At 38.3% G+C, this 23,582-nt stretch overlaps 1 protein-coding gene across 6 annotated transcripts in view; it reads right to left on the bottom strand.

Annotated features, from left to right (window-relative positions):
* The window catches only part of NVL (nuclear VCP like), a 37,450-nt gene that overhangs the window by 8,697 nt on the left and 5,171 nt on the right, over positions 1-23,582 (bottom strand). For all 6 annotated transcript variants that reach the window (XM_088161135.1, XM_088161137.1, XM_014877396.2 and 3 more), the window contains 13 exons: positions 23,267-23,390; positions 22,903-22,979; positions 22,489-22,623; positions 20,922-21,023; positions 19,012-19,129; positions 18,370-18,514; positions 15,808-16,078; positions 13,368-13,586; positions 12,706-12,810; positions 11,888-11,950; positions 10,603-10,722; positions 9,832-9,931; positions 2,148-2,254 (listed from right to left, as the gene is read on the bottom strand). In XM_088161135.1, coding sequence (XP_088017261.1) covers positions 2,148-2,254; positions 9,832-9,931; positions 10,603-10,722; positions 11,888-11,950; positions 12,706-12,810; positions 13,368-13,586; positions 15,808-16,078; positions 18,370-18,514; positions 19,012-19,129; positions 20,922-21,023; positions 22,489-22,623; positions 22,903-22,979; positions 23,267-23,390 — 1,686 coding nt within the window. The remainder of the gene's footprint in view (positions 1-2,147; positions 2,255-9,831; positions 9,932-10,602; positions 10,723-11,887; positions 11,951-12,705; positions 12,811-13,367; positions 13,587-15,807; positions 16,079-18,369; positions 18,515-19,011; positions 19,130-20,921; positions 21,024-22,488; positions 22,624-22,902; positions 22,980-23,266; positions 23,391-23,582) is intronic.

The raw sequence follows: 23,582 nt of genomic DNA, 5'->3' as shown, positions 1-23,582 counted from the left end.
TTTACCAATTGCTTTGTGGAGCAAATACGTTGGTTTTTTGCTCTCCCTGCTCTGGTGCCAATTTCTGTGCAGCAGAAGAGCTTGATGGAGCTTGCAGGAATGTTTAAGTACAGTAGTAACTGAAACATGTGAAGACAGGCTTCTCTTGCATAATACTCATAATTGGGAATGACTGATTGGTAGAAGTTAACTGAAATAAAAGTCTTTCACAACAAAGTTGCAACCTACATTTAGGCTGTCTGTCTTCCTAACAACCTGTTTCTCCCCCAAGTCCCTTTTCTACCCCTCATGCCTTTCTAGGCATCCATGTTTTCATTCAGCAATGACTGTGTTTCCACATGTTGTGCATGTATTTGTTGGGAGATTTTTGGGAATGCATGCCATCATTCAGAAGCCACTCACATCTGCACCAAATATTTTGTTTTCTCTGCCCTTGAGCAAAGGTGTTCTCAATGGATGAAATCTAACAAAAAATAAAGTATTTAAATTAATTTTACACATTTCCCCCTCTTCCTACTCCATGTTCTTCTTTCAGGTAACTCCTAAACATCTTTAAGATTTAACTCCTCATTCACCACAAGGATTACCATAAGCAACATGATAACTAGTGACAGGATCCACAGAAATCAAGCTGATAAACACTGTGCAATGTATTCCTCTTTCAAGAAGGCCCATAAGCAGATAAGGTCACATCAAAGCTGATTTGTCAGCAGAAGACAAAAATGTTTTGGCAGTGGGATAATAACAGGGTTACCACATCCCATTGCCACTCCTCTTGGTATTATCCCAAGAGGAAGATAGGACTGTGAGCACGAAGATTCCCAGAAGAAGGGAGCAAGGACACTTTTCAAAGACCTCACCCAAGATTTACAGCAGTAAACACAATTCTGCACTTGGTTCCTGACAGGAAACTGCAAACAGTTCTCCCTAACAACCAGCTGGTCATTGACAGACAAGAGAAAGCTCAAAGATAGTAAGGACTCATTACAGTTCCTTGTCCCCAGTGTTGCCCATGAGTGATCCTGCCCTTGCCAGGTGGGTTCGTGTATCTTGGTAGCTACATGTGGCAGAGACTGTGAGCAAGGGAAACCTGAGAGTGAGAGAAAGGGAGCAAAGCACCAAGCTCTGCTGCACTATTCCCCTACACCCCTAATTACCTTTAAAAATAAATTTGGTTAAATATAAACCATGATTCCTTACAGTATCCACAGACGTTACACTCAATTCCTCTCAACATCTCATGAAGAATATTAAGAACAGGGTTGTAAAAAGTATTAACTGAACTATTTCTGTAAAACTTAGAAACAACAAATTGATCTACTGCAAATAGCAAATGGGGGAATATCTAATCTATTTTCATCCATGAAGCAATGTGCAGAAGAAATGAAGGAAAGTCTAACATCTTCTCATAATGCTATCTTTCCTCTATAGTAAAGACTTTGTCTCCTTTGCAGCTCAGAAAAAGGTCTGACAGAACACCTGGCCTTAACAATTTTGCATCAATGCTGATCTACTGGAAAAAAGTAGGAGATATCCAAGTAATTCATAATGCTTTTTATGTTCTTTCTTAAGGCCTTGATTCCTGATGTGCCACACCTGGAGAAACACCCACACAGAACTCTATAATCCAAATCTCTGAAGTGGCACATTATGCTGTCCACCACAGGGAGGACCTACGAAGGCACAGATTTTGCATTTTCACATTTACTTTGACCTACAACCTCGATCACCACAAGCTTCTTTTAATACTAAAGCCAATTAGATGTCACAACTACTGTTGAGCAAATGCAGATGAAGCTTGTGAATCATTCTGCTGAATGTCTGGAACCCCCCAAAAAAAGCTTACAAAACACTTCTAGGCCCATTACTCACTCAGATAGGAATCTTCTAATTAAATCTGTTCAAACTGTGACTAAAAAAGGCAGCAACTTCTATGCTTAACAGGTTTGCTTTACTCAAGATTCATTAGCCCTTTCCAGTCCCAGAGCAAATTTAACAGCAGATGAGTTGATGACCTCATGGAATAGCTGAAAGTGTTTCATGAGACAGGATCCTACAATTTACATGTTACATTCTTTGTAACATGTGATTTGTTTTACATCGTTCCACCAAGCTTCAAGATTAAGGATGTATTTCCAAATACTCACTCTGGTGATGGTCTTTAAAATAGCAAGTCGATCTTCAGGTGGTGGCAAACCCACATAGAGTGTTTTATCCAGCCTACCAGGACGCAGGATAGCTGGGTCAATGATATCTTAGGGAGGGGAAAAATAGAAAAGAATTAATACAGAAATGAGATGCACCCTTAGGAACACCTACACATGAGAAGGAACACATGTACCAAGACTCAAAGAAGCATTTGTGCTGTGACTTAAGGTCTGGGCATTAAAGGAGCCGATTGAAAAAGTTTCACTTTTGTCAACAAGTTTCTAACACCCAGTACAATTAAGCCACATCTGATAAATGATGACTCATAAATACCAGTTTCATCTCTTCAGATAAGAAAACAACTCGATATTTGGCAATACAGAATTAGAACATTTTTGCTGGGGAATTCCACATTAATTATTAGCAGTTTGTTCTACTGGAAGGAACTCTACCCAAAGGGACAATGATAAGTCAAACATAACAAACACACGGGGCCAATCACAACCATCCATATGCAAACTTACTTTCATTGGTAATTTGCATTTCTACTGCATAATGGTCATCTGAATAGTAAAACAGGAAACCCAGGAAAATACCAAAGATAGCTGCAAAGTAGAAAATTTGGTTCCCAGGGAGAGCTACAGACTCCGAATTTATTATGTGTGGAGAAGTAGGAAAGCAAAAATTATCACAAATGTTTCTAGAAAACCATTTCAAGATTAAGTGTAACAGAAATGTGTAGCTGCCTTTCAGTCCCACAGGCTTCAACACCGAATGTACACAAAGTAAGTCAGGATATAAATACTGGCTATTGGTTTAGCAAGAGATACAGGCAGGGCATATAACCTGAAAAAGGCCTCAATTCCTGTCTGTATTTCAGCACAAACTGCCTGCATGATGTTTATCAATGCTTCTTGATGCCCTATTTCCCCAGCTACCAAAACCCAATAATGGTATCAATGGCTCTGTTTCACTAAGGAGTTCTGTGGAGTCACCATCCCTGGAGGTACTAAAAAGACCTGTAGTTGTAGGTTAACTGATGGACTCCATGATCTCTGAGGTCTTTTCCAACCTAAATGATTCTATGATTCTCTGATATCCTACATACCACAGTAATGTGAGCAGCAGTCACAGAAGCACTCACAGAAGATATTAAGAAATCTATACTTTTACTATAACAGACTATTTTGAAGTATATAAATTACATGAATGTGTGAGGTAGCTACTGCAAGAACCTCTCCCAAAAGTGACAGTTGATAGTTCCATCTAAGTCTAAAGCTGGAAATTATCAAGCCTCCCAATGAAGCTGCCAACACCCTGCATTGGCTCTGCCCTCCCGACAAAACAGAGCTGACAAACTACTGCATTCCTGTACATTAAAGGTGAAGGACTGGGAAAAGTGAAGCTGCTAATCTTTACTGTACAGATGTTTTCAAGAAAACAGACACCACCCAAGCCCTAAAGCAGCAGCAGGGAAGTAGAACTATTGCTTTTTGCAAATGAAAATGTTTGCTCTGTTAACACTTGAACTACCTGATCCTACCACAGTATGGTCTTGCTCCACTTTTTAAAGATGCTCATGGTTTTATTCAAGTTGCTCTCTCAGTTATGCTTAAAGGACAACTCTATTATCTTTTTCTTGGACAAAAGCATTTTTTTTCCCCTAGGATGCAACAGTCATGGGCAGAAGCATCTATGGAAGAAAAATCAGCTACTGTAAATGTGATGAGAATGGTGAGGGGGAAAAAAAAAGGAATGACTTGTTGTATTAATTTAATCTAGACCAGATGAAACAAGGGTTAAACAGAATCCCTGCTGTGGCAGGCACAGACAAAAATATTTTAGTTATACATCTGTGCATTGTTCCAGATGACACTTTGTCTTGCTTTTGACATAAGTGTGCTTTCCTGTTTCTGTGTTTCTTGTCACATTATTAATAGATGACAAAGTTCACTCAAAGGATCTGTTACAAACACCAAAACAAATACTCTTAATAGGGCCTGCATTACAACACCAGGCATTTGCTGATTTCCCCACTCTAACATTCCAAAAATAAAATATTAAATAATATTTTAAAATATTAAGCTTGCTATGAAAAATACTGTTTTCCATTTTGCATGCTGAGAACACGGTACTTGCTATTTGTCCAACAATATGAAGACAGCAATGTGGTTTGAAGTTGTATTCATCTTTTTGTATGTAAATGATCACACTGCCTCCATTCAAAAAGTTACCACAACTGACAGAACTAGATAAGCTGCAGTAATGCTGGTTTACAGCAAGAAGCCCACATCAAAATGTGAAACACAGATCTACACTCCCCACCTCCTTATGAATTAACTCATTTCATTCTTCTGGTTCAGACCTGGGCCTGAAGTTCTTGAAAACTCAGGTCACATAACCCAGAAAATTAGTATTTACTCGTTGGACAAACTTACTCATTTAGATGCTCTTCATATCCATTTAAAAGAACTGAGTAAGTTACCCTCTTAAAGAATTTCAAAGCATTCCACCCTGGTAAATTCTAACACTCTCTCATATCTATTATCTTAAAACTTACCTAAACAGAAGAGAGTCAACCCATTTTAGATACATTTACCATTTTACTGAAATTAAGGTAGTTATTGCAGATACCTCTTTCAAAGCCTATTATTATCCCTCAAGCTGGAAGAAAAGTGAAGCATGGAAATGTGACAAAACACAGCACTCCCTTTCCAAGCAGTTGTCTCACAGATAGAATAAACTTCTATTGGGAGAAATGTCCAGTTAATAATTTCCTGCCTTTCTGAGGTGGTCAATGGTGTTGACTGTCATTAGAAGACAGTAGTATAATTTGCCAAATGATTTGCCAAAATTACATGAGAAGATATTTACAGTACCTCCATTCCCTGCTTTGTTTTTAAAGGTACAAACAGGCACTAACCTCTAGAGAATTAAGTCACATTCCAGTTTGCTACACTGCTCTTCAGACTACTGCAAATTTTTACAGAATCATTACGTTCCATTGAAAGTAACTGTGCATTAATTCCTATACAGTGACATTATGTTGTTCTATCTTAGAATCTCTTAGTTCCACATTCATTTCCAGTTGATTATTTATGTCTTATCTCCACTGTACACGAGCCAAACACATTTACAGAAGGTCAGTGCATTCCAACAATGACAGCTGTTGTGTGAGTCCATCAAACTTCTCCCACTCTCTCACTCCAGCTTTTAAAAATATATTTGAAGTGCACAAGATCTAGGCCCTCCCATTTGTCATGTTCTGAAATGCAGGCTCAGAAGCCCAAAAAGGTTTTCTGAGACTCCAGCTGAATGCTGCACTTAACAACTGAAGTTACTGTGAAAGATACACAACACTCAAAGGCTGCTGAAATGCAGAAATATCATTTGTGTGAATGAGAACTATTATGAAAGAAATTGTTCCATGCCTCACGTATTAAGTGCTTTTCTTAGATCTTATCTTGCCTTTAATTCAGCAACATGTATAAACAGGTAAAAACATAAACAATGCCCAAACCCAAACTGTAACTATTGTTAAAGACTGGTGATTATTTTTATTGTGTTTCAAAACACGTGGTTCAGGTGAATAGCTCTAAAAAAAATGAAAATAAACTTGCTAACAAAAACAGAACTCACTGAAACTAGGACTGTGCTCAAAGGTAACAGCAGAACAGGAATGTTGCAAGAATTAATTTAAGAAATCTAGAGAAAGAGGCCATGAATAAAAGCAAGACATCATCACAGTTTATGCCCAGTTTAAAATCACTGTCTTGTCTTTCCCCACGTTACACACAGTTCCATAGCTCCCAGGGGAAATGCTGCTGATGCCCTGGTCAGCATTTCTCTAAGGAGTTTATAAATGTTCAAAGCCTGGGGAAGTAAGAGAAAAGCAGAAAGCAGCAGTATCAAACTGATAGCTAGCAAATTGTGGGCAATCATAGATTTAATTCACCAGTAGTGTTTGACAGTTGTGTAGTATTTACTCTTGAATTGGGGAAGGAAGAAGGCTGGAGAAGAATATAATAATTCAGACCCATAAAGGTGCTAACAAGACATGACATTTCTGCCTCTATTTTTCCCCCCCTCTCTCTCTAATGATATTGAGTGCTTCAAAAGTTTAATCCTCTTCAGACAATGTCTGACATTGATTCTGCATTTAAGTGGAAAGAGATTGAGTTGGGAATACTGCATCCCTGCTAATTTAGAAGGAATCAAGAAATGTCTGCAGAGGACATTCAAAGTCATTGAGTAAGTGCAAAAAAACCATAAATATCCTGCTTTTTAGGGCACATCAAAGGCTTTGTTCAGCACTGCCAGAATAAGAATTACTATTTTCGGATTGCAGAGGAAAAACAAAGGAACCAATCTATTGTGCCTACTCTTTTGCCAAAATGGGAATTAAAGCCTTCCAAGTGTTTAAAGGCTATATAAAAGAGAATTTGGCAGTCTTCAGCCATGGGGTATAAATCACCATCATTTCACAGTAACACCTTGTCCCAGGTACCAACACTTCACTGGAACAACGTGCCAGGAACGTACCCTGATGCCAAAAGTGGTCGAGCCACGGCTATCCTAACTGCAACTACTCCTAAATAATAACAACAACAATAATAATAACAATAACAACAACAGTAATAAGAACTTATGAGAGAAGGCTTTTCCTATTGCATAATGATTTCAGGCTACAATGCTGACAACAAACACAACAGTCATGAACAGTACCAGCCACCAACTATCAAAGCTACCATGCATGCAATCACTCTAAAAAAAGAAGCATCTTGAAAAGCCATTTTCTCTCCCAATAAATTATACTAATATGGATTAAAAACCATGAGATCTCACACTTCACAGCACTGGCTCACTGGAAGACTGCAGAAGTTCTGCTGGGGACACATATATTATTTAGATTTATATTACACAACTCCCCTCCCCAGCAGCACCTCGACTCACCAAAACTATGACAGAAAAATCTTTCTTACAAAGATTTAAAAACCTTTTCAGGCACTACAACTTTAATTGTTTGGGGGAACTAGTTCAATATAGTAGCCAGTCTAAGCTATGCCTGTCCTACAGGTCTCTGCTTTGGCTTTGCATTCTTAAGGTGGTTAGGACTGCTTTACTAGCACAGACTTCACTGTGCTCCTTTCAGACACCACAGCAGCAAAACTCCATTTGGTGAACTCCTCCTACACCCTATGAAAAGTGAATAAACTAACTACAGGAGAGACAAACCAGTTTCCCCAACATTAACACAATTTTAGTAGAAATTGTTCTGATGAAACTCTATTTGTTCATACTGACAAATGCAGATATCACAGGAAAAGTTTATGGTCTAAACCTATCCAAAATGTTATTCATACACACAGTCTTTCTGAAGCAAGACATCCATCCTATCCAAACTTAATCTTCCAGCTGAAAAAAATAATTTTATTAATGTTGGCAAAACAACTTCTTGTATCTTTATCAAGATAAAAATACCAAATCAAAGGATATAAATTTATCTACAAATTCATTAAATAGAAATCAATTGTATTTTTTATCCCTGCTTTTGCATTTTCTTTACATGTGGCATCTTTACATCAAATCCACTTTTTTCACCAATGTCACTAATAATACACTGCTGGTTTCATGCCTTACACACTTCCCAGCTGCCCTCAATTCCAGAGGTAAGTTTCCAACCACATAATAGTAAAAATGCATCCAATATAAGGCTTCTACAGAGAGGGATTAACAGTTGCACTTGAGTCTATCTCACATATGCATGAAAAGCAGACCTGTAAACAAGCACTGAATCAGTGTAAACCTAAATCAGGGAATAAGGACAAACCTGCCACACATAAATATTTATATTTTGCAATTAACATCTGAGCAATGTTTACCCTAGCCTGGCCCTGGTGAAGCTGCTGGAGTGCTTGCACTCAGCTGCCTCCACGAGAGGAATCCTTAGCTCAAAACAGTGACAAAACAGAGCAGCCCAAAAATGGACTGGCCCTGTGCCCAGCTGGCTGAGGAGGCACTGCAGGAAGTACAACTGGATGTGTCCTCACTTCTAAAGTGCTGAATTCCCAGCCCAAGCTACCAGTCAGAGATAATGACAAGTCAGTAATTAGATATGAAGCCCTTGAGAAACACTTCCAAATAGGGCTGCTTGATACAAATGCTTGCAATAGCACAACTAATTTGGGGAGAGATCTCTTTCCTAAGGCAACTTCATGGCACTCCCACCAACATTCTTGGTACATCCAGCTGCATCCATACATAGCATAACCTTATCTTCTATTCTGCATTGCATTAGATAGCTCAGAACCAGCAAGCTCATGCCAGGAAAACCTGCCACTTTAGGTCAAAGAGTTTGTACAAGCAGGTAGAAACTTCAGCCCCTACTGCTCATACTTTACCACGTGGAAGGCTTGAAAGTCTGTCATGGTGCAAAGAATTCAAGATATAGGAAAATCTTCCTCCAAATCTTTGGAGTTTTTGATCATTGGGGAAAAAAAACCCGCCTCATATTTGCCTATGATAGATGATTTCAGACCAAATTTTCCTTATTTTATAGAACACAAGTAGCATCAAGTATTTTAACTTTCTCATCTTCCAAATTATATCCAAAATAGTTATGCTACTATTTATCCTGTTAAGCCATTTATCAGCAAAACTCTGCATCTTGTCCTTACTTAATACATGCAGGTAAGAAATAACTGTGTCTCACTGTAAGTAGGAATTTGCCAAATACCTGTACTAGTTGCAAATGTTCTTTCCAGAATGCTGGTACCCACACCAGTATGGTTTTACCAAGACAGACTTGTAACCCTGTATTTCATTTCAGTTGCAATATTCAGGAAAATGCTCATAACCAAGCAAGTGCAAACTTTCATGCTTGTTTCCTTCTAAACCAACAACAAATTCCTTTTTTTACAAACCACAGCTTCTACATGGAATTCAAATTCAGGAAAGACAAGTTTCTTGCTATGTATAAAACACAAGACTTCTCCATAATGCAAAACAAACTGATAAACAGAGATAGAAAATTGCCTGTAAAACACGATGTTTGTATAGCAGACATCAGTGTTTGGCTATTAACTGAGAAGATGCTGCTGGAATTGCAAGAGCTACCAAAAACTGAAAAGCCAGTGAGGGAGCAAAGACAGCTGTCAATATCCAAGCTGGACAGAACATGAAGAAACAGGAGAATGACTTCCAAATAGAGTCTAGTACGGAACATAGAGCCCAGGAAGCAAAAGATAAGCATATAGAAAAATGACTTAACATGAGACAGATGTCTAATGGCAAAAAAAACAGATAGCAGAAAACTGTAAGGCTGCTTTGGATACAAAACCAATTTAAGCAGTAAAAAAGAAAAAAAAAACATTTTAGGTCTCTTTTCTGCTTCTACATTGCAAGGAGATAATCCATACCAGTCAAAGGTCCTTCAAAGCATTTTAACAGCAATGGTACCAGGTGCTAAGTGAGACACATTTTAAAGAGATTGCTTTATCTCACAATACCACATGAACATGGAATAGATAAACTGATCAGAAAAGCTTTGGATTTTGTGCAGACTCTGTAATTTTAAGTACAGAACAGGCTTAGTTACAGAATTCAAATATTTAGGAACACATGATTTTATTAAAAGAGAACAAAGGATGTCTGATTTCTTGTTTCTGGCTTCTGGGTGCTTACCTGGCCTGTTTGTGGCAGCCATAATGAAAACCTGCTGCCGATTCTCCAGCCCATCCATCTCTGTGAGGAGCTGGTTCACGACCCGCACACTGGCTCCTGACTTTGGAAGGAGAAATTTGTCAACAGTCAAAGAAACAATGGGAACATGAACATTTCTAAATAAAAGACTACTAATTCCCTGCACTGAAATATCACTCAGAGAAAAAGTTTCTTTTTCACACTTTCAATGTAGCTGCATTGTGGATTCCTTCTCTCATATTCTTAGTAAGCCTCCACCCCAAATTCATGCTATCAACACACTTCCCACGTATTTTAACATGTGGTAAACCTTTTCTTTCCCATCAAAACTGAAGGACTCACTTAAAGCAGTACAAATAAATACTTGTACTTTGGATATCTACCTCTTCAAGAAGACACAACATTTCTCAATATTTAGTTTTTTGAGGGAAAAGAGTTCTTAAATATCGAAACCTGTGAAACAACATTTTAAGCAGGTGAGTTACTGAGAAGTAAATAGTAATTCCATAGTAGTGACATCCTATAACCAAACTCAATAGCTTAACCTGAATTTTTCTGGATATTTTTTCTATATATGCATATGAAAAGAAGTATTAAGCTTTATAAAACCTGACCAACATATTTCCCTCAAATAAAAGCCTAGTAGATTGATTTTCTTGGGAGACACCCTTCTGGGTACTTCTGTTGCCTGCAATGTCCCAAAAGCTGTGACTGAGAGTATTTATTTGTGGATGTATCTCAAGGCAGACTCACTTCATGGTCAGATCTCCGAGGGCACAAAGCATCAACTTCATCAAAGAATATAACACAGGGGGCTGAATTCCTGGCACGCTGGAACACCTGACGTACAGCACGTTCACTTTCACCAACGTACTAAAAAATAAGAGAAACAACATTGTTTCAATGTAAGACACGAAGATTTTGCTTGGGAAAAAAAAATCATTAGTTTTAAACACTATTTAAGGTACTTTGCAAGGGAGAAATGCAGCCTACTAATATTTTTTTTTTCCTGACAGCAGTCTCTTACCTCTGTTTCCTTACTTATTGTGATTTACATGGGAACTGTCACTAGTTGACTTTTGACAATTTGCAGTACATTAAGAGTTTAACAGATTTCCTTTTTTCTGGGCAATAACTCTAACTTGCCATCATTTTGGTGATGAGAATTAACAAATACAGTCTTAATTAAGGACCCTGTTGTTCAGCAGTTAATAAACAAACCCAGTGAGCAATGTGAACACAATGAACATCTGAAGTTCATAGAGTTGTTGCCTGAAGACAGGGGCTTGGTGGTAGGGAACTGAAAAGTCAGCCAGAATTTCACTTTGAATGCTGAATTGTCAGAACAGGGGCTGTGAAGTTGTAAATGCAAACACTTAATTTTTTCCAAACAAACATGTTTTGATACATTTATATGTTAACACAGACTCTGAACCACAGCCAACCATTTTCTCTGTATTCCACAAAGAAGTTTGGCTCCTCATGAATTTAAGTGCATTTCCTGCCTGTATCAGTACTTGAAGGAGACATATAAAAATGTTTGGGAAGAGATCAATGATATCCAGTGGGTGGGTTTCAACTTCTACATTACTGATAATGGCCTCCCCAGATGGGAGCTGGAGCCACCTTGCTCAGTTCAACACATTCTCTTGACTCTGAAAGGGACTGAAGTTACATCACAGCACTTCTAAGTCCAGGGCTTCAAAAATTTGAACTACAGCACTTTTATCTGTTGACATTTTAAATCTCCATGCTACAGAAAAGCAGTGATGTATGTATGTGGTCATTTAGAAACCCTACTTCAAGTCAAGAAGGCTCCACCTGCCAGGTAATTTAAACTAAGATAAATATTTAAGCTACAGAGGTGACTTTTTTCTTTTCACAAGAACAACTTCTGCTAAACTTTAAGGAGAAAGAGAGGTTAAATAACAACTTCAGCTGCACCAGTACCAGTTGTGTAATTATCAGGAATTCTGCTTGCCCCACATTTTGGACAAGAATTCCATAAATAACCAAAGTCCCCACGATTAGCACATACCATATTTAGCAGCTCAGGACCTTTGACAGATATGAAGTTCAGCCCAGACTCGTTTGCCACGGCCTGTGAAAAAGGGAAAGCCATATAGATAAAGATATATAAAACACACAAAGATTTATCATGTCTGCTTCAGTTCTGTCCATGGAGTGACAAACAAATATAAGGGGAGGAACACAGTTAGCGACTGTTTGCAAAATACAGAAAAAGTACAAAGTATAATTATATGCAATTAAGAGTGGGAGGGGAGCAGGGAATTTAGCAATGTATTCTCTCTCCCTCTCTGATGAGGTAGCTCCAAATTCACACCCCACTGCAGACACCAGCTAAAGAATGTCCAATAATCATGGGAGTTAAAGAGATATTCAACTCCATGAGAGCACCTGAAGACAAAATGAGAAACAATCTGAAATTTGCATGGTTATCTGCATTTATGTGGAGATGTGGTAAGAACTGAAATGCTCAAGAAACAAAACAAAAGTCTATTCAGTAAGAGTTGCACAGTACTCCCAAAGATATAATTTAGTTACAGTAAAATATCCCATAGAGTGGTTATCCAACAGAGTTTCATCTTTGCTACTTTTTCCTTAACCAGCTTCACTCCATCAAGTTTTGCAGGAATTCCCTCTCCATTGAAGTGCTGGTGTAACTTTATGCAAGAAAAATCAAATAACTTAAGCACAAAGGCCTAAATTTAATTTTCTGATGAAATGTGGTGCAAAAGGCCAACTTATTGCACTATGATCCAGACTCATCCTACAAAAACATCCATTTTGAGAAGATTCTCCAGTGACTTTAATGATGTTTAGAAAATGCATTACCTTAGCTAAGAGTGTTTTGCCACACCCTGGAGGCCCTGCAAGCAGGACACCAGCTGGAGTAGTCAGGCCCAGAGCCTTAAACTGCTCTGGGTTTCGCACAGGTGCCTAAAAAGAAATTACATTGTTATCTCTGGCATGAAGAAAACAAGAAAATTTTCATTTTAGTTACAGCTGCATGAAAAATCATTCATAGCAAGTTCTTTATTCCAATTTTTTATAGACTAAAAGAATAAAGATTCAATCAGCACTTTAGTAACTTCCACTGCTAATTACCCCTAAATGGAAGAAAAATCCTTATTCAGATGGAAAAGTTACCTAAAGGTGTTAAGTTTCCCTCTGGCAACAAGATTGCTAAGCTTCCAGCTAAGCAGTCCCCAGCTCTTTGTATGGCAGTTGCATAACCAAGGTTATTGGAACACAACTTCTAGAATACTTAAAGATTGATCAATACAAACACTGAAAACATGAATACAAAAAGCAAAATATTAAATACAAATGCCAGACTTGAAACAAATTCTGAAGTGAATTATACAAGCTTGACTGTTTTAAATAAAGATATTGCAAAATCCCCCTATACCTTAAATAAATATTGAAAGCAGACAGTTTTACTTCCTGCATAGGGGGCAATGCAAAATCTCTTTGGAAGGAAGGTGAGGACATACCAATATTGCCATAGTCAGCTCCTCCCGAACATCCTGCAGGGCTCCAATGTCCGCCCATGTCACATCAGGGATTGTGACAAAGCCTTCTCTCTTGGCAGAGGGTTGCACTGATGACAGTGCAACAATAAAATCATTCATCTCAATGCACAGCTTCTGCAGCTGCTCCTCAGGCAAGGGGGCCTGCTCCTTCAGCAAATCCAAAAGTCTCTGCAATTCATCCTTAAGGCACAGGGAAAGGGAGAGAAAAAGATGATGCAACTGGGTTAGACTTTCAGAACTGTTTAATGGGCTTTGAAAAAGCCCTACTTCAACTATCAATCACTTTATTATGTACAATACACATAAAATATGTCAATTACTATTCATTATAAAAATGTTTCAGGGAAGCTTCATGCACATTTAACAGGTTTGAAAGCACTGAGCTGAGCCTAAAATCTTGATTTAGATGCCACAGAAAATGAGCTAGAACATGTATTTTGCCTTCTAGTTCTTCCTACTGCTTCTCCCACACTGACTAGGACAAATGTATTTCCATGCTGAAATTTCCAAAATATGTATTATTTATATGTATTAATTCTGATTTTAATAAGAACCTCCTTTCAAGAGAAAGTGAAAAACTGCTGGACAGCACAATTCCAGTAATTTGCAGAATATTCAGTTTTGTATAAATTGTTTAAACTCTTAAAAACACTCTAGAACACCCACTTTCATTTAACACCATCTGATTTCAAGACAACTTACCTCCTCAACCTGGCTGGACCTGATCCTGCAATCAGACCCTGATAAAGTTTGAGCAAACAGGACAGAGATGCAGGGTAATGCTTTTCTGCACTGCCCCATGTTGCAGACCACAGTGACCACGGGAGGTACATTCCAATTTCTCCAATCAGTTCCATATTGGGAACTGAGAAAATACTCCATCAAATAATTTTAGATCTTCACAACATAAATGCATCCCCATACTAACACAGAAAGGCAATATCAAAGTAAACTGGTACTGTACTACAAGTAAAACTGTATTAGGATTTTCATTATAAGATAGAGGGAGAAAAAATAAATGTAAAAACTCTATTAAGTTTCAACGTTTTTCCTACAGGAGTATAAAGAAAAAGTATCACTTCATATCAATTTCAGCTAGGATAATTCTACAACTGACCACAAAGAAATACAAGTGCTTAGAATGCCTGATACTCCATTTAAGTCCTGCCTCCTCTTCCTAACAGAGCCATTGAGAGAAACTCTGAAATAGCCAAGACCACTGGGTTTGTTTACTCAAATTGTGTGAACAATATTTAAAGGTTTTGTATGTTTATTTTTCCATTATAAACATAATACAAGGGTTCTAATGACAATACCCTGTATCAGACTATGTCAACCTCCTGCCAGCTATCAAAACATGGCTTTGCTAGGATTAGACTTCCTCATTCTCAATGACCCCTTTGATCATGGTGATGTTGATAAAAGCTCCAACTACCTGCCCCTCCCCACTTTCTTTTGGCTACAGCAGGCCCCAGGAAGCACCGGGAGGTATAAGCACCATGCTTATGTTACACTAGTACAAAGGCTTACCACAGCTTTTTACACTGATTTTTGTCATCACAGCAACAGTGCTCTTTGACAGCCCTCATAAAAACAGAATCTGAGCACAATGTGCATTTAAGCCCTCTTATCTCCAGACAAATCATTAGGAGGCTTGCACACAATGAAGGCATATACAGACTCCAAATTTTGAGAAGTAGGACCAAGGACTTCTATATAAAGTTGTTCTGCTTCACTAGCCTTCGTGTTACTTAGGCCAGAGAATAATTCTGGCACTGGAAATACTATTTTCTGCAACAGAGTTCAAGTTGTGCTGCACATTAACAGCTCCTCTCTTCCTCAAACCTGTTACAGGTACTAGACACCTCATGTGACTTTACCTCAAGTAATCACATAGCTGGAAGGCAAACAAAGGCTGCATAAATACTTGTATAGCTCTTACTGTAACTCTACCAGGTCAGGGAAGAGCCCCAGGCACCACCACATTTCACAGAGGGTACAGCAAACAGCTAGTGCAAAATACTCAGTGCAAGTCTAATACTTTTAAAATTCTGTTACAGTCAATACAGTTTTGAAGAGAGATACAGCCATTCTGAAACTCTGCTCTGCTAGAAGACAAAACAACACAGCACAAACAAAACAAAAAATCCCAGGGAAAAAACACACCTTGTATAAAACATGAACATAATTTTTAGGAGGACTGGGGTTTGGGATCCACTTTTCCAGACCCATTATATGGGTCATTAGGAGTTGTCTTCCTGCCTCAGAAGCTGACACTTCTAAATCAAAATTTAATATTAGGTTGGCTGTGGATATTTGAGAATTTACGAGTAATGACTTTCATAAGTCTAAAATGGCTCAACTCTTCAGAAGTTAAAAACACGCTCCAAGGAACACATACCTTAGGTGGAAGTTCTGGTTGGTTGGTGCCCTCTTCCACCAGGGTGTCTGCTCCTGTCCCTGGGCTTCCTTCAGCTGAGCTCCCCCCAGAGTGTGTGAGTTTCCTCCCGTGCTCCTCAGATGTTATCAGGACCCTGTTGACTGTGCCCATGGCTGCCTCACGGCACAGGGCCATCAGATCAGCCCCCACATAGCCCGGAGTCAGCCGCGCTAAATGACGGAATTCGAACGACTCCGGGAGCTTCAGTTTTCGACACAAAGTCTGAAGAATTCTGATCAAGTAAGGGGAAGAAAAAAGAAAAGATAAGGCTGGAGAAAAAACTGTTACTTGGTTGATTTGTTATGAAAACAGTCAGCATTTAATGTCTCTTTCAGTCCACATTAACTGAGGTAGCATAGTGGCAAGTTTTTGCTCAAGAAGGAAGTAACCAACACTGAAACCCACAGAACGTGCTATAAACTTCCTGACACTTCTTAAACAAAAACCAACAGCCTCAACCAAGCATTGCTAATCAGTGGTTTTGGTCACCCAAGTATTACAGGTCACCTTTGAACCCTAATTTATATTCAAAACTGACAGGTTAGGTCTCAGTGTACCACAGAGATGCCCACGAGTTATCCACTGATACATTTAACCTTGTATTCCGAATAACCTAAGCCTGCACTGCCTGTTCCATGCCACTTATTAAAAATTTATTTATTGAAGAACATCCAAAACAAGCTAGTCTGCAAGAAGCAAATGAAATGAGACTGTGTGAGATGCTCTGGTTTAATCTTCAGTATCTTTCCCTTACCACTGAAAGCAGAATAAAAGAATACAATAGCAAAATACCACTTCATTGGGAAAACATTTTTTAAAGGCAGCACAAACCAAAGAAGTCCAGATCAGTAACATACTTCTAATTCCAATAAAAACGAATTCAAATTATTTCTAGATCAAATAATGTAGCTACAGAAAAGTTATGAAAAAAACAAGTGATTAAACTCTTCAAAACTCTATAATATATTTTATCTGTTTCCCTCCTCAGTAGCAAGTTCCATCATCTTTCCTTTCAATCTTTATTAGGGCTAATAGCCTGTTTCTCAAGATTTTTTCAACCTGTCTGACAAGAGCTGTAGTCAATCCAGTCGAAGTGTAAACAGTTCAGAACGACAAATGGCTCATTCTGAATTTTCACAAGGAAACACCAGATAAAGCAAGATCTCCACGTACACTTTCTCATCTCACTCCACCCTCTAAGGCTGCAGAACCACAACTAAGCACTTCAAGTCTTGCCTTCAGCAAGACTCACCTGGTAAATCAGCACACTGTGAGGACTCAGAAGGTCTATGCAACCCTTCCATTTTAAAATAAAGGAACAAACCACCATGCCTTCCACAAAACAAAACAGAAAGTAGGAGGAGACGAGAATTTTAAAAAGAAAATCATCAGTCCCTGTAAGCCTACACCTCCAGGAACACAAATACAAACAAACAGTAATATGAACGCCTGTGACTCCACTCCAACCTGTGAATGACCTCTACACACCACGATGGTCTTCCATTCACAACTCCTGTCCTTCAACACTGCTGTTTCTGGGAATATCATAATTTTAACGTGCTCCTAGGAACTATCAGAGAATCACAACTCTCCTCAGGTGACTTACTAGTTCTATCTCCAGCTACCTGATGCCTTGCCCATAGCCAAGAGGAACACAATTACTATAGGGCAGTAAATCTGGAGGAAGAAGGGAGGGAAGAGAAAAAAAAAAAATAAATGGAGGTATGGCCAAAAGAGGGGGGAAAACCCTAGGGTGGAATAATGGCCTGAGTGCTGACAATGCAAAGTGGGCAATACTGCAAGCAGAAGTGTTTGCCTCTTCAACTTAGAAATATGATTAATTGAGAATAAGAAACTTATCCTTTAACTTTTCCTTCCTTTCCATAACAAGATAACCTATGTTTTTCAAACTTCACTTCCTGTGTTTTTTGCTGTTGAGGAAACGAGTAGCAGTTCCTTTTTAATTAAAAATGCAAAAATGGATTTATTTCTTTTAACTTTGTCTAACAGTCATAAATCTTTGGAGTAAAAAGGGACAGTTACACAACACAGGATGACTGCAGCTCAGCTTCACGCCTGGACTGGTGTATTTCCATGAGGAACGGGATGGAAGAATCCAGGCCTGCTGCTTAAGGTACAGCTTTACTTAATTTATGTTCCTAATTTAATAGTTACATAGGGAGCACCAAAGATAGAATGTTAACTTCCTGAACACTAGAAAAGATATATTTGACTCCATCATCTGTACTGTTAAGGCACTTGAAAAGCCATTAACATAATGTTAAAAGCAGATCTGCACACAAGAAAGGAAATTTCTCCAAATGTAGGCACAGCTGCCAAGACAAAGAGGTGCTCACTTAATGTCTTCTGCAACTTTTCAGTGTGTGCTGACCTACAGGTGTCTACAGGTACAAATAGAACTAAACACAATGAAGTACTTTTCCTTAATTTATATGGCAACTTACACATTATTTTCTTATTTATCAACGTATCAAGAAGAAAGTTTAAATTCACAACACATACTTCTCTCTTGCCCCTTCATCTGGGATCCCTAAACAAATTTCTCTGTCAAATCTCCCAGCTCTCCTCAGTGCAGGGTCCAGGGAGTCAGGTCTGTTTGTTGCTCCAATAACAAGGACCTGGGTAGTGGCAGCCACATTATTCAAGTCTACGGGAAAAAAGGAAGGAAGTCAGTACTCACTGTCCAAACTTTGTTCCCATATCTGTGGGACTCACTCTCTTTTCTTTACTAGCAGCACAATGATAGTAGTGTGATTAGTTTATCAGCAGAAATAAACTAATCAACAGTGAAACTGAACTGCTGTTTATCTCTACCACATAAAACTTACATTTTGCAATCAAGCAAAAATTTTAAAATTAACAGATTCATTAATTATTAATAAATTTAACAGGTTCCCCCATTATTTCTGTTTATACAACAGACAAGCTTATACAATGATGTCCAGACCACTGTGAAAATATTCTAGTAGCACCCCTTCAAATTTATTATGATCTCCCCACCACTCCCCACGCAAACTGTGTCAAAACAAGAAAAATTATTGCCACTATCTCCTCCACAGTAAGCACAAGTCACTACTGAAGGGAAGCAGACAGTGAGCCTGATAATTACAACCTGGTTTTAGCACAGCTGTTGCTGAAACTCACCATCCATACAAGTCAGGAACTGAGCTACAATCCTCCGCTCCATGTCCTTCGATGCGACTTCTCTCTTGGGGGTGATCGCATCGATCTCGTCAATGAAAAGGACACACGGAGCGCTGGACTAAGGAACAAGGAGGATTCACAATTACAAAATCACAGAGTGGACTAGAGAGGAATGTTTCAGGTTCTCTGATCTGTAACTCTTACTGTAAATCTGCTCCTGGATCAACTCCTGGATCAATTCTGTGTTCTTGCTGACAAGCTGGATAATCACCAGACTATGAAACTTCACTGATCTGAAGCTATGGAATAATTAAGGCATGAGATCTAAAGTGTCTCTACACATTGTCTAAAATTTAAACATACCTCTGTTTTTCCTTATGTTTTGCCTAAATATTCCATTGTGACTGCCTGCTGAAGTCCATAAATGAAAATCACATAAGAAAGGTCTGGTCTGGTTTGTTGTTTGTTTTGTTAGTGACATTAAAGCTGTGGAATTTCAAGAGTAGCATTACTGACACACCGAATGAAACAAAAGGAGCAGTGGGTGGTCATGGAACTTCAAGACTACTACAGAGCCCCACCATGTTCAAAGAGCAAAAACGAGCAGCGAGAAACTCCCACAAGTGCTCTAAAATTCCATGAACGTCGTCAAAAGCCAACAATAATATGGGTTAATAATTAGCCTAACTAACATAACGGTGCTTAGCTGATGGAGGATCATCAATATTCCTGAAAAGCACTAGTAGTGCAGAGGGACACTTAAGGAAAACACTGGAATCTTGTTCCAAAGAAGTCCGACGTAAAAAACCCGCGTGGTACACCCGCTGCACTGGGTGTTCCCAGGCACCGGCCGCGCCACCTCGTGGTCATTCCCTGTCCCGCTGGGACAGAGCGGGAAAGGCCGTACGGATCCCACAGCCCCCCGAAAAAACAGGAATCGGCTTTTCCCCTTAGCTTCCAAACTACTTAAGGGATTTTAAGAGACTATCAGAAAGGCAAGAGATTTTATTTTATGCAATACATGCTATTTCTGCAACAGTATTTTAGAGCAATCTCCCCTTGATCACTACATATACAAAACATATGTAATTTCTAAAAACTCCTTGCCATAACCTATGTAATTTTATTCTAAACAACTTCTTAACAAGAATCCCTAAAAATTAAAGTTTAGTATGAACAGGAAACATAACAAACAGCTTCGCAATCAACCTTTTTGCCCTGTTTAGGGGTATACTTTAAATACCTACATACAGTTTCAGGGGAGAGTAGAAAAATGAAATAGTCAGAAAATCAGAACATTTTCAGAGATCAGGAACAGAAAACTGACATGAAATAAAACATCAGCCCCATACTAAAAACCAGAAAAATCTACATTTCTTTAATTTAAAATTATCTCTACCTATCTCGTTCTCTTTGCTTCCTACTACATCCAGAAGTCACACCAAAGCAAGAGTTTAACTTTTCTCCTGCTTTTATCATGTTTGCTCCAAATTTCCTGGTTTCTACCTAGACTGCCAAAGCCGAAAATCTCTCACATTCACTCCAATTCCATGTCATACAAAACTAGAAAAAACCTCCTGTAACAAAAAAGCACAATGAACTGCTCGTAGTTTTTGTCTTTTATATACCAAGCCAAGCAGATCCAAATATGTAAATAATTTATGTTGCTCTCTTTACAGTGCTATGATGAACCATCTTTTGTCAAGGCTTCAGAATAGTCAGCTTTGTGCTCTGTGACATCATGAGGGTACAATGGAATTCTGGCCACAGAAGGGGAGACAAGTCATGTGTGTAGCAGGATAAAGATTCACTCACTCACATTTACTCCAATTCAAACTACAGCAACAAAGTAGGAATCTTTACAAAGAAAGACAAACAATTCACAGAGCTATTCGCAGTGGGTGTCTTACCACAGCCTGCTCAAACAGTTCCCTCAGTTTCTGCTCAGATTCCCCTGACACTCCAGACACAATCTCTGTTGCTGCCACCTTCAACATTGGCAGCTCAAGCTCCTGGAAGAAATAAGGAACGTTTTATGATATATCCAGAGGTTAGAAATGCTGGTTGTCCTTGAAGACAAATATTTTTCAACATGACATGTTTTAAACCTACAAATTACTCAAGGAAAAAATCAAATATTTAGGAATTTTTTAAGAAGATAAGGAGCATCCTCCAACTTAAAATGGGTAACAAAGCATTGCTTAGCACTGTGTAAGGTATCCCCCACCTTCCCAGATCCTGTTCCAGAAGGATCTCCAGAAGGAGAATCTGCACAGAAATACTGTGCAGGATTGTACAGTAAGATACTTGTAAAGCTCAGGCTCAAAGTTTTTTGCTAGTAAAAATAAATAAATACAACTGCAGCTTTAATAAACTGTAGCACAGTAGAGCTACAGGTTGTTGCAGCCTATTTCAAGCTCTTGGAATTACATATAAAAGAAAACTATCCCTAATTTAATATATAAAAGAGAATTAACCCTAATTTATGCAACTCAAGGCCACCAGAGACCTTATGGTGCTCAAAGAAGATAATTTGCCTGAAAGAGCACTACTGAAAATTTCTTATTTAAGAAAAAAAAAATTTAATTAAGTCATTAAATTTGTTTCATCTCGAAGTTTTTCACTTGTGACATGCTTCTTTCCTCAAATGTAGTACCCTTCCAGCATACAAATACTTACTGAAGCATTAAATATCACCAAATTATTCAAAGGGTTCCATTTTACAATAAGGCATTAGAAAGAAAACATCTAAATCTTCTTAACGGAAACCTTTGAAACAATGTCAGAAGGGTGTAACCAACACTTCAGGAATAGATGTCAGTATCTGTCCTTATCTGCACTACAAAAGCCAGTAATTTACATGCATCTAAATTTAAAGTTTTAATCAGCAACATTTAAGGAGCAACTGTATTAAACAAAAAGAAATGTGCAGGGTTATCCCTTAAAAGTCCTTAACTTTATATCCAAAACAGGAACAGTGGCACAGCAACTTCACCAGCATCCCAAACTATTAACAACAGTAGCTCTGAAAACATCAGTATGACACAGGCAAGGCAAGGTCCAGTTTTGGAATTCAGAAATCAGCTGTTTAACAGGTGTCACCCAACAGAATCAATGTAATGCCTCATAAAAGGTGGTAAGGTTGAGTCTAGACTTGAAACAGTATGGTAAATTTAACCAAAATTATCTTTCATATATACCCTTCTCCAAACACCTGTGCCTATATTGCTGTGCTCTAGGAATGTCTCAAAACAGTTAAATCACACATAAAACCTTGTCACTTGGACTCTTTTATGTATGAGGTTCTATCAAGTAAAGATTCAGATGGACTGCAAAGGAAGTAAGGATTAACATATTTCAGACTGTAATAGGATGGATACAATGAAAAGCTCAGGTCTGTTCTGAAAGAAGATTATTCTCTTTTCTTCTAGAAGGAACTAAAAAAAGGAAGAAGCTGTAAATGTGAAGCCATCTCACCCCAGCAATTGCCTGTGCCAGCAGTGTTTTCCCACATCCCGGTGGCCCATGCAAAAGAAAGCCCCGAGGTGGAACCACTCCTAAGTGGGTGTAAACCTCAGGATGACGGATGTGAAGGAGCATCTTGCATATTTCCTGTTAAGAACCAGAGAAATCTCCATTTAAATTGCAGAAATTAGTATTTGCTATTCTTATAGAAAGGGCAAAATAAAAGAACTTCTGTTTAATAATCTGAATTCAATGACTGATTACAGAAAGATTAATCAGAGAAAAACCAACAACCTTGTTACTGTTGGTATAAGCAGCTTTGCTCAGTGCCATGCAGAGGAACTCTGCAATATTTCTTCTCTGTCATTTTTCAGAACACATTTTATTCAGTCTATTCTGTAGCCCACCAATAAAATTTTAACTAACCTTTAACGTTTCATCATTGCCTCCTACATCCTCAAACTTCACTGAAGGGTGGTAAAGCTCTGAACCCTTCTTTCTTACTGTTAAGGAGGAAAAGACACAAATTTAGCCAAGGTATAAATGTATTTTCTAATACTGAACAAAATTTACTCAGCCTAAACAAATAGCTAAGCACACAGAGTAATATTATTTTTAACTAGTAGACACAGGACTGCAGTATTTTTTTAGTACAACATTAAGACTAAATTTCTTTTAAAAACTGCCTGGGGTTATTTCTCTACACATCAGAAAATACTCCTCTGGTAACAGACTCCATGGTCTAGTACCATCTGTTTGTTTGGAGTAACACACTAAAATAACTTCTCACCTTTCTTAAGTAACATGGATTCAATTTCTCCATCTACATCTGGAAATTCTCCTTTTTTTCTTTTTGCTCTCCTGCCCTTTGTCTTCTTTCTTTCACACTCCAAGACAGAAAATTCTGTTGATTTCTAGGATAACAAAGCAGAATTATATACACAAAACCTATCAAATCAGTGAACTTCTGCAAAAGCTTAAAAGAACAAAATGTGTGTCTATGATGCTTAACTTAGACAAATTATATAAATAAAGACAAGCAAGTGACGAACTTACACCTTTTTTTTGCAGAAACTCTTTTCTGTACTTAGGACTTGCCTTACTTT

This window comes from Sturnus vulgaris, chromosome 3, assembly GCF_052056855.1.
Source record: "Sturnus vulgaris isolate bStuVul1 chromosome 3, bStuVul1.hap1, whole genome shotgun sequence".
NCBI lineage: Eukaryota > Metazoa > Chordata > Aves > Passeriformes > Sturnidae > Sturnus > Sturnus vulgaris.
This window is presented reverse-complemented; position numbering and strand designations above follow the sequence as displayed.